Here is a 12,500-nt window from a genome sequence, read left to right as displayed (position 1 = left end):
GTCCGAGAACAACCAAATATGGATAGTAAGAAGCGGCTGATGGATTCTTTAAAAAAATTTGGTATTTTGCCTAAAGAAGCGACCAAAGCAACAGAAAAACAGAAGAATGTTGCAAATCTAATAAAAAGCAGAGTAGCAACTGTCAAAGGTAATTCTATTTCCTGCTGCTTCAATTTTTCTATTATAATAATATAATAATAATGAAATTATTGTATACAGTGCTCAGGTGCACCACAATTTGTCAAAAGTGCATATAAAGTATATGCAGTAATGTACAAATGTCTGGAAAGAGAACAGTGTATGAGTCAGATGCATGCTTGCATGTGTATGGAGGGGAGAAAATCGGGTGTAGTGTTGGCGAATCTCAGGAAGCATGGAAGTTTTGAAGGATGCAGTGCTCTGACAACAAACAACTGATACTGGCAGTTTGTTCCATGCTTCAGCAACTCTTAGCGTGAAAAATGTTTCCGAAAGTCATGGGAGCTGTGCAGTTTTCTGATTTTGTAAACATGTCCACAGGTGTTAGACAGGTGGAGTTTGAAAAAGTGCTCAGAGTTATTATCACTATTATTATTATTATTATTATTGGCCAGCTTAAGGTGGAAAGCAAGCAGAATGGTTAGCACACTAGCCCAGATGCTTGATCTTTTGTTCTGAGTTCACATTTCGCCAAGGTTGACTTTGCTTTTCATCCCTAAGTTAGGACTGGGGCTGATGAGGACTGGGGCTGATGAGGACTGGGGTTGAATCAATCGACTTACCCACTCCCCTGAAATTACTGGCTGTGTGCCAAAATTTGCAATCGTTATTATTGGCCAGTTTAAGGTGACAAGCTGGCAGAACCATTAGCACACTGGACAAAATGCTTAACAGCATTATGGCCATCTTAATGTTCTGAGCTCAAATTCTGCCAATATTGACCTTGCCTTTCATCTTTCTGGGGTCAATAAAATAAGAACCAGTCAAGTACTACAGTCAATCAAATCAACTTCCCCTCCCCTCAACAACTGTTGGCGCTCCCAAAATTTGAAACCAGTGTTATTGGTCTGCAGGTAGAATCATTAACATGCCAGACAAAATTTCCTCTGGTGCTTTACATTATAAGTTCATATGCTATTGAGGTGGACTTTGTGTTTCATCCTTTTAGGGTTGATAAAATAGGTACCAACCAAATTCTGGGAGCAATGTAATCAACTTACTATTTCCCATCAAAATTGCTGGCCTTGTACCAAAGTTAGAAAGAATTATTATTACTAAGTTTGTATGTATATATATATATATATGTGTGTATATATGTATATGTATATATATATGTGTGTGTATATATATATATATATATAGATAGATAGATAGATAGATAGATAGATAGATAGGCATAGGAGTGGATGTGTGGTAAGTAGCTTGCTTGCGAACTACATGGTTCTGGGTTCAGTCCCACTGCATGGCACTTTGGGCAAGTGTCTGCTACTATAGTCTCAGGCCAACCAAAGCCTTGTGAGTGAATTTGGTAGACGGAAACTGAAAGAAGCCCATCATATATATGTATGTGTGTCTGTGTTTGTCCCCCCCCCCCCGCCCCAACATTGCTTGACAACCAATGCTGGTGTGTTTACATCCCTGTAACTTGGCAGTTCAGCAAAAGAGACCGATAGAATAAGTACAAGGCTTACAAAGAATAAGTCCTGGGGTCAATGTGCTTGGCTCAAGGCGGTGCTCCTGCATGGCCACAGCCAAATGACTGAAACAAGTAAAAGAGAGTAAAGAGTAATATATAGATAGATAGATATTATCCGAAATATAGTATTAAATATCCATCATGGCTGGTCTTACCAATCAGTTTCATGTAAAGAATACAATGAAGTGTTAGGTAACAAACTGATTATATAACTTTAAGCTCATCAGAGGTGGATTAGCACAACTGGTCAGCTGTTGCTGGTGAAAAGGTGATGGAATGAAAAATGGCCATGGGATTAGTTTAAGAGTTGTTTCCCTTGGCTGAATATACTGTGAAGCCAGCTAGAGTTATCTTGAAGTGGGGAAAGTATTATTGATATGGTGTTCCTGTGGGGATGGAGTGTGTGGCATGTGTGGCGGTGTTGTATGCAATTTTTTTTGTGGGGTGGTGTAGGTATATATAGCTGTGTTTGTTGGTCTGTTTTTTTTTCTGTAAAGGATAAAGCCATGGGGTGGGAGGGTTATGTTAGCGTGCAATGTGGAATGTGTGTTTGTGGGTCTGTGTATATGTGGGGTATAATTTGTGTGAAGGGGTATGCGTTGGGAGTGTCTGTCTTATAGGAGTGTGTGCATGTATGTACATGGGGGTACATATATATATCATCATCATCATTATGATCATTATCATTCATCATCCATTGTCCATGCTGTCATGGGTTGGACGTTTTGACCAGGGCTGGCAAGCTGGAAGGCTGCACCAGACTCCAGTCTGATTTGGCATGGTTTCTATGACTGGATGTCCTTCCTGACGTCACCCACTGTAAGAGTGTAATGATCATTATCATCATCATCATCGTCGTCGTCGTCGTCATCATCATTTTAATGTCCACCTTTCTTCTCTCCTCAATAACCGTTGGCCTTCTTCCAAAATTTGAATATTATTGGCCAGCTGGTAGAATCATTAGCATCCCAGACAAAATGATTAGTAGCATTTCTTCGGTCCTTTTACATTCTGAGTTCATATGCTACTGAGGCTGAGGTCAACTTCATTTTTTATCCATTTATGGTTGATAAAATAGATACCATCCTCATCATCATGTTTTGAGTTCTATTTTCCTGCTTGCATCATCACCAAACAAATGTTGTACAATGAATTTTCTTTTTTCTTGTTCATTTTAATATTCAGGTGATGTGGCCATCGCCAACCTGGGAATGAACATGGATGACTACCTGCACATGTGTACCGAGATAGACTTTATCATTCATGCTGCAGCATTGGTAAACCTAGCCTACCCATACAATGTAAGTACCTATCTGAAAGGTTGAGAGGGATTTACTAACCACACACTATCATAAGTTCAAATCTAATTACTATTAGTACTTCTACTATAACTACCACTAACATCACTACTACTACTACTACTACTACTACTACTGCTGCTGCTGCTGCTGCTACTGCTTCTGCTGCTGCTGCTGCTGCTGCTGCTGCTGCTACTACTACTACTACTACTACTACTACTACTACCACCACCACCACCACTACCATGACTGTCACAATCACTCCAAACACCCCTACTAGTACTACTTGTAGTTGTGGTGGTAGTGGTATTGCCTTTCATAAGTTAAAAGTTAACAAAGTACCAGTCAAGTACTGGATGGGTGGGAGCGATCTCTCTCTCTCTCTCTCTCATCTGGAAGATATCAGCCATGTTCAGACGTAAAGAAAGAGATCAGATTTGTCGGTTTAAAAAAATACCCAAATCATGTCATATGTCTTGATGGAACTTCTGCAATCCCAACCCACTCCCCACCATCATAGAGAAAGAGATAAACTTCTTGCAAGATGAAACCATGATGGGTTAAGGTGTTACATTTCACTTAACACCATGAACAGAACAGACATGAACGTCACAACTGCTTATTTCACCTGCACATCAAAACAAGACCAAAAACAAACAAGAATATTTAGTTTGGTCCTCTTTTACTTCCTGATTCCAGTCTCATCAAGGTATGTTTCATTTCAGGTAAATAAAATAAATATTGTGTTGTGTCTGGGGAGAGTCATTTTCTTTTTGTGCCTTAAAATTTAACACACTCATCAGTAAAATTTCCACTTATTTCTTATTTTTATTTTCCTAAAATTTTCGTTGCGTCTTGCAACCATTTCAAGAGAGTCAAGTCTATTGAAAAGGTTGCAAGATGCAACGAAAATTTTTATGAAAATAAAAATAAGAATTAAGTGGAAATTTTACCGGTGAGTGTGTTAAATTACAAGGCGCAAAAAGAAAATTACTCTCCCCAGATACAACAGAATATGCTTCAACACACAAACTCATATGAAGAATCTTGCAAACCAAATCCAAAAACGAAATAAAATAAATATTGGTTCACCATTTGGCAAAACGCCAGCAATTTTGTGGGAGGAGATAAGTTGGTTACATACATATATATAATTCCACCGAGGTTGACTTTGCCTTTCATCCCTTTCAGGAGAGACAAAGTAGGTACCACTTGAGCACAGCACTTACCTGTCTCCCAAATTGGCCTTGTGTCAAAGTTCGAAACCAATATGTATACTATATAATCGGCATTTTGTTTTTTTTTTGTTTTTTTTTTTTTTTGTTTTTTGTTTGTTTTTTTTTACTTGCTGAATTCAGAGGAAGGGGCAGGCTCATGGTCTTTGCAGGTGTTCTAAGATAGGTGAGAATGATGTCATTAATGTTTCTTCTGAAACCATGGGGAATCAACACCCAAGGAAAGACACAAACAGAATGGGAGTTGCAGAAGATCGACATTCTGGGAAAGAAGAACTAGGTGTAGTGATTAGAAGGGAATCTGAGTTAGGTAGTTATTGACCCTTTCAATACCAACCTGGCTGAAACCAGCTCTGGCTCTTTAGTACAAATGTCTTGTTTTCATAAGTTTTGAATTAAAGTCTCCCACCAAACCTTAGCCACAATTTATGTTCCTAACAGTAGCTTAATGATAACTAAGTTATTTTACTAAATTGTTTGCTATATTTAAAATTAATTGGACAAAACACAGAATATCTCAAGATAAATACAGTAACGAAAGGGTTAAAAGGGTAATGGGAGGAGGAGAGACAAAAAGGAGAGACTTCCTGAGTGGAAGTGACATGAAGCCCAACAGGTTCTGAGTAGCAGAAACCATTCTAATAGGCAGAAAGAGAGAGCCAGAGGCTCAAACATGTGTGTTAGTGGTTGTTGGGCAGTCTGTTTGGTGGCCCTTACTTCATTCCCTTCCTTCAAAAATTCACCATGTACCTCACTATGAAATCGATATCGATGCCCATTAAACATAAATCTATAACAGGACTATATGATCTATCATATTTTGCCCCATGGGAATGGTAGGTAATTGATGCTATGTTATGTACAAAAATTCTTAGGTTTGGTTCTTCCTATAAATTTCTTTTCAGGCTCTGGAAACACCAAACGTACAAGGTACCCATAACATCATACTGTTTGCCTTCACAGGTAAAGTGAAACCTCTGCATTACATCAGGTAAGAACTTTCTGCTATTCTTTTGTATTGGATAATAATATAGCCTAAATTTGGCTTGTTTCTGCTCTGATTATTTTCTGCTGCATTTTAATTATAAAGTCATTTTAATTCATCTGTATAAAATGCACATATATGTATGCATACATGCATGTATATATGTACGTATGTATGTAGTACGTATGCCAATATGTGTGCACACACACACATACTCATACACTTGCTTGTATTGAACAGGGATAATGAATGGTCAAGACTGCATTGGTAGATAACTATCCTGTATATTTGTGGATTAACAAGGCAACAAATAGTTTCCTGCAAAAATAATCTCCACAACTGTTTGTACACATATCCATTTTGGTAAGGTTATGCAAGATTATAAAACATCAAAACAAAGACCCATATCAGAGTAGGTAACTTATAAGAAAATATATATTGTTGCTCCCACCCACTCACCTTGCACTTGATTAAATCTCTGTGAATTTATATTTGAATTCTGTAGTTTCACATAACCATATGTATTCGCATCCAAAATGGAAACAAGTACCAACATTTGCAAGTGGTTTTCTTGAACTCTTGTGGAGATCTCTTCTACATGAAACCATTGCCTGCTATCTTAATCCACAAATGTGAGTGTGTGTGTGCGACTTTGGGTGTATGTCTGTCAGTATGTCACCGTTTGAGCTACCTGATGTCATTCACAGTAACGATATAATTTTCACTAGATCTACAGCAAGCACTTGAAGTGGCACAGCCTGCCCTGATTAATGCAACACAGCCAGATGCACCCCTACGGAACAGATGCAGGATCTTCTGTTTCCTTTTTCAAATAACTGACGAAATGCCGGAGCAGATTTCTGCCCCGACATCCGAAACTCAGAGTTTTACCATGGCAACCAAATAATTGTCACATATTATACTACAAATATATGTATATATATATATATATATATATATAATATATATATATATAAGGAGCACTCCATCAGCTACAACAACGAGGGTCCCAGCTGAGTGGACTGGAGCAATGTGAAATAAAATGTCTTGCTCAAGGTCGAACTCACAACCCTACAATCGGGAGCCAAATGCCCTAACCACTAAGCCATGCGCTTTCACAATATATATATATATATATATATATATATATATATATATTATATATATATATATATATATATATATATAAACACACACATACACACATACATAATACATATGCATATGCATATACTTAGATATATTTATTCATTCATTTTTATGTCCTGTTCTTCTAAAACAGAAGCAAAGAGCTTTTCTTTGGTCTTTTTTTTGTCTTTTCTTCTGTAATAGGGTCAGACAACTGACACCTCTTATTCGTATACCAATTTTAAAAATACAGAAATCCACCCTTAAAATAACGTCATTGGTTTTTTTTCCTTCCAGTACTGATGCTGTGTTTCCCCATGGTCTACAGAAGTGTAGTGAGGACAGTGACATCACCATTTACCACGAACAGCTTACAGAAGGTTATTCACAGTCAAAGTGGGTGGCTGAGCAACTTGTACAGAAGGCTAAGAAAAGAGGGCTTCCCGTTGTGATCTACCGCCTAGGTAATAATAATAATAATAATAATAATAATAATGCCCTGATGCAGTACCAGGCAGTGGCTCTCATGGCTTCTGATCTTAACTGATTGGAAGTGTTATCATGTACATTGTTTTGTCTTGGTATAAAAGATGGGCTACAGCAAATATTCTGCTCAATACCACAGATTTGCTTGTCAGTTGTTTGACCTTAACCAGTTGAGCATGTCCCTTAGTGGCTGACGATATGTGCATCTCTGATCACGAGCAGAAGTAGTGGGGGAGCATCATAGCCATGTGTTGAGAGGGATTCTTTGGGGTTTGAATAGTTCACCTCTGGAAACATGGGTGGTTCTTTCAACATCCTTAAACAACCCTTATTCAGGGACCGTTTGAGCGGGATGGGCTACTCAACCTGAAGAAAATTCTAACTGGGCCCCACCTGCAAGGTCATGTGCTGTTTATCTTGATATGAGATCACCATGTTGCGCACATATGGTTGTGATGCATGTGCCTGGTGTACCTTTATCAGGCGGGTAGTCATGATGGGTATATTGGGCTTCGTATATTTTACCCCAGTGTCACTTTGATGGCATGAACTGCTCTCTCACTCAATGATAATAATAATAATAATTACCTATAAATACCTGGGGATAAACGTAGGAGATGGTATACACCATGCTACTATGATTCCTGTCACTCCTAGACAAACACTTTCCAGCCACTCACAGATGCAGGAAAATATTTAATAGATGCCCTGTGAAATTAATTATATAGCTGCTATCCCAATATGAAGAGTATCATTACACATGGTCAATACCAAGAGCCTAGATCCAGTTGCAACTGTTGTGACCCAGGATCCTGTCCACTTGACCAACGATGTCTGATTAAATCTATCATATATGATGCAGTTACTGCAACCCTAAATAATAATGCAACTGACAAGAAGACCCATACTGAATTAAGTGAATGTGAATTTAAAGATCACTATGCCAATCACATAGCTTCCTTCCAATATAAGGACAAATGTAAAGCTACCAAGTTCTCTAGCTACATATGGCATTTGAAAGATAACGAAACACCGCAAGTGATTAAATAGAAAGTAATTGAGAAATCCATACCTTATGTGAATGGATCAAATAAATGTGGGCTTTGTTTGACTGAAAAAGTGCAGATCCTGTTCAGATCTAAGATCCCTAACTCTCTATTGTACTCTAGGTCGGAAATTTTCAATGATTGCATGCATATGTATAAATATATTTTGAAGAATTGGAAAATTCTGCCTATTCCTGATTAAATTGAGATCTTTCCAGCCTTGTCATTTAAGGTCTAAGGAAGATAGCTCTTTTACCTTTTTACTTTTTATTTTTTACTTTTTAGTTTCTGTGTTTCTGTTTTCCATTATGTATTTCTATCTTCTGTAGGTAATTTAGCAGGTGACAGAGATAATGTCTGTTGGAATCCACAAGACTTCACCCTGCTAATGCTCCAGTCTGCTACAAAATTCCACATTGCTCCAGATATTGACTGGAGAATGGAAATGACTCCCGTAGATTTCACAGCCAACATCATTGTTCGTATAACTCAGAACCTTTCTTTAGCAGTTGGCAAAGTTTTACACATTATCAACACAAGACCAGTAAAGAGCAGGTAAACTATCTTTATTTCTACTCTCTCTCTCTCTGTCTCTCTCCCATTCTCTGTATTTGTTTCTTTCTCTTTCTCTCTATTTCCTCCTCTTTATCTTTATCCCTTAACCTCTTTCTCACTCTCCCTCCCTCCCTCTCTCTCTCTCTCTCTTAACACAATCACAAATTTGTATCATAAAGGGAAATGTGAAAGCAAGCATGATTATGTAATATTCATGCCTTTCTCAATAGTGTTCACAACTATGTAACTTCAATTAAGAATCAAATATGGACAATGGCGCAGGAGTGGCTGTGTGGTAAGTAGCTTGCTTACCAACCACATGGTTCCGGGTTCAGTCCCACTGCGTGACATCTTGGGCAAGTGTCTTCTGCTATAGCCTCGGGCCGACCAATGCCTTGTGAGTGGATTTGGTAGACGGAAACTGAAAGAAGCCTGTCGTATATATGTATATATATATATATATATATATATATATATGTATGTGTGTGTATATGTTTGTGTGTCTGTGTTTGTCCCCCTAGCATTACTTGACAACCGATGCTGGTGTGTTTACGTCCCCGTCACTTAGCGGTTCCGCAAAAGAGACCAATAGAATAAGTACTAGGCTTACAAAGAATAAGCCCCGGGGTCGATTTGCTTGACTACAGGCGGTGCTCCAGCATGGCCGCAGTCAAATGACTGAAACAAGTAAAAGTAAGTAATGGACTAACTAGTTTGTAATATACATATCTACATCATCATCATCATCATCATCATTTAGCGTCCGTTTTCCACGGCATGGGTTGCATGGTTTGACTAAGGTCTGGAAAGCTAGTGGCTGCACAAGGCTCCAATCTGACCCAGCAATGTTTCTACAGCTCGATGCCCTTCCTAATGCCAACCACTCCAAGAGTGTAGTGGGTGTTTTTTTACATGCTACCAGCACAGGATCGAGTCGAAGAGCACTGGCATTGGCCACATTTGGATAGTGCTTTTAACATGCCACCAGCATAGGAGCCAGTCAGGTGGACCTGGCATCGACCACGTTCATATGGTGATTTTTACATGCCACCAGCACAGGATCCAGTCAAGGAGCACTGGCATTGGCCATATTTGGATGGTGCTTTTTACATGCTACCAGCATGGGAGCCAGTCAGGTGGACCTGGCATCGGCCACATTTGGATGGTGCTTTTTACATGCTACCAGCACAGGAGCCAGTCAGGTGGACCTGGCATCGGCCACATTTGGATGGTGCTTTTTACATGCCACCAGCACAGGAGCCAGTCAGGTGGACCTGGCATCGACCACATTTAAATAGTGCTTTTTACATGCCAATCTTTTATATGCTTCAGTAATTGAACCCTGGCCATGCTGGGACACTATCTTGAAAGGTTTTAGTTGAATAACTAAACACCAGTACTTATTCCATCAATCAATTTTGCTGAACCACTAAGTCACTGGGATGTAAATAAACCAGCACTAATTGTCAAGGGATGATGAGGGACAAGCACAGACACACAAGGGTGCATGCACACACACATATATATACAATAGGCTTCTTTCAGTTTCTGTCAACTAAATCCACTCAAAAGACTTTTCTTGGCCTGGAGCATTAGTAGAAGGCACTTGCCCAAGGCACCATGTAGTGGAATTGAACACAAAACAACATAGTTGAGAAGCAAACTTCTTACCACAAAATATGTTATGTGTCATAAGACACATTTGTATCCGATGAGTCGCCTATACAGATAAATGCTTTATAGGTGTGAAACCAAAGGGCAATCTCTGACCAGCCATAATTATAAACATAATTAATCTCTTTGCCTTCATAAAAAAGTATATTATCGTCATGGAGATTCTTATAGCAGTAGAAAAGGAATTTTAACTCCTATTTCTAAATTCGGTATTTGGTGAAGCAATTAGCTGAACCCTAATTATAGCTATGTTTATAATTATAAAATATTTGTATAATTTTACCTATAAAGGTTATTTTAACGTACCGATCTACTTGGTGAAATTATTAATTAATTGATTGATTAATTAATTAATTTAATTAATAAGTTTTACCCTTTTACTATTAATATATATATATATATATATAATTGGATAAAATAGAGTCAAGAGGGATTACAGTTAGATAGACAGCTATTTAATAAACACTACACATGTTTCGATACAGCATAGATCCACATATACACAGGATTTGAAGTAAGCAACGGTTTACCTGGATAATGAGATCTAGTTGTATCTCCTCAGGTGATATACAATTGCTGTCCCAAAAGTAAACCTTTGACTTCGATGCTAACACATCCAAGTGGCTCGTTTGAATCTAGTAGATGCTGGCAGTTTCATTCCGCTCACCGTCAACGTGCCTCTGTGCACTCGACATGAGCGGCATTGGATACACTGGCAATCCACTTTGTTTCATATGTTAGGTTGCAGATTATTATTATTATTATTATTATTATTATCATTATTATTATTATATTATTATTATTATTATTATTATTTTATTATCATTGTTATTATTCACTAATTCATTTTCTGTCATTTTTCCTGGTATTCCAGTTGGGTGTTTGAATGGATGAACAGTCATGGATACAGTGTCCGAACCATTCCATTTGAGGATTGGCGCGACAGGTAAATTTTCTGGCAATATATGAATACTCGTAAATTGCAGTCTGTTAATTATAAAATTAATGTTAATCATCTACATTTTTATATATAACTAGCAGTATCGCCCGGCGTTGCTCGAGTTTGTAAGGGAAATAAGTATATAAGCATTTTTAGAGAGTTACTTCCCTTATATAAAACCGAGTAAAAATGCATTAAAAAAACGAAAATAATGATGGTAATTTTTTTTTAAATCGTAGACTCATCGCAGACGCGCGCTAATACCCAGAAGGGCTCGATATGAATCACGACTATAGGATACCCGGTTTTGGTTAAACTGCACCGCAAAATGTGGGAGTAGTTAGGAATCTAAATCGGAGTAGACAGACTCTCACACACACAACTTAAGTTTTATATATAAACATTTAAGGTGTTGCACTAACGATCACACAATCAAGGTTTCAATTCATAGACCAAACAGCGCATTGTATTTTTAGGCAAAATACTTCATTTCATGTTGCTCCCCTCTTCTCAGTCATAAAGGAGAGAGGCTATGTCTAGTGATGTGAACACAATTTTCCCGCTAATAGGGGTAACATCAGAAGTGCATTGTGGGCAATTACCTACCCCTGCTACTCTTCTTTGAAGCAAACAGAAAGTGGTATGACCAAGTTAATGGAATAACAGTGACCAAACATTTCAAGTCCAAACTTGTAATATTGAGCACTGTTGTTCCTAGATCTTCTCTGACAGAGTAGTAGTACATGTCAGGGTTCCAACTATGGATAAATTAGCATGTCACAGAATTGTCTCTAGAAGAAAGTCACTCACTCATACCCCAATAAAACTAAGGCAGATAATGTCATTTGGCTCTTTAGATCCTCATCTAAGAAAAGGTAACTTCATACAAATCCTGCATTCTGATAACTATAAGGTCCATGGCACTTGTTGCACCAGACTAATACAAGTTTGAAGGACAAGAAAAAAGGACTGTCTCTGCACAGTCATGCCCACTATAATAATAAACCTATGCTGCCTTGTTGGGTAATTTATTAAGCATTTAAAAAAGGCTAGGCTAAATGAGTAAACCCCAACAGAAATTCGGAGGTGGAGACTCTAAGACAGATATATATGGTTTATATTTAATGACTATGTGACATGCTCTACAGCTCCATGGATGCAATAAATATATTGACTTGTCTTCCCTTCACGGCATATCCATGAGTGGAGAAGTGGTAAGTGAACTAGACAGTTAGACATTACAATCTAAAGGAAATTCATAGAATGTGATTTTTCTTTTTTTGCTTTTAATTTTTCTCTTCTTCATAGAATGTTGGTAGTTTAGGAATCGAGAGAAAGTGAGGACATTTCTAATAGTAAATATTTTCTTATATTCTCTTTGTTTTCAGAATGAAATTAGAGAGTACACTATCCAATGAAAATAAGAAGCTATGGGGACTTGTGGAGAATTATGCAATGTCAGTACAATTATTTTTCTT

General features: G+C 37.9%; 1 protein-coding gene across 3 annotated transcripts in view; it reads left to right on the top strand.

The window, feature by feature from the left end:
* The window catches only part of LOC115218372 (linear gramicidin synthase subunit D), a 105,484-nt gene that overhangs the window by 74,980 nt on the left and 18,004 nt on the right, over positions 1–12,500 (top strand). For all 3 annotated transcript variants that reach the window (XM_029788141.2, XM_036508373.1, XM_036508372.1), the window contains exons 14-20: positions 1–148; positions 2,861–2,976; positions 5,114–5,199; positions 6,619–6,785; positions 8,183–8,408; positions 10,957–11,028; positions 12,411–12,479. The exon at positions 1–148 is cut by the window's left edge and continues 18 nt beyond it. In XM_029788141.2, coding sequence (XP_029644001.1) covers positions 1–148; positions 2,861–2,976; positions 5,114–5,199; positions 6,619–6,785; positions 8,183–8,408; positions 10,957–11,028; positions 12,411–12,479 — 884 coding nt within the window. The remainder of the gene's footprint in view (positions 149–2,860; positions 2,977–5,113; positions 5,200–6,618; positions 6,786–8,182; positions 8,409–10,956; positions 11,029–12,410; positions 12,480–12,500) is intronic.

Source organism: Octopus sinensis, linkage group LG13 (genome assembly GCF_006345805.1).
Source record: "Octopus sinensis linkage group LG13, ASM634580v1, whole genome shotgun sequence".
NCBI lineage: Eukaryota > Metazoa > Mollusca > Cephalopoda > Octopoda > Octopodidae > Octopus > Octopus sinensis.
This window is presented reverse-complemented; position numbering and strand designations above follow the sequence as displayed.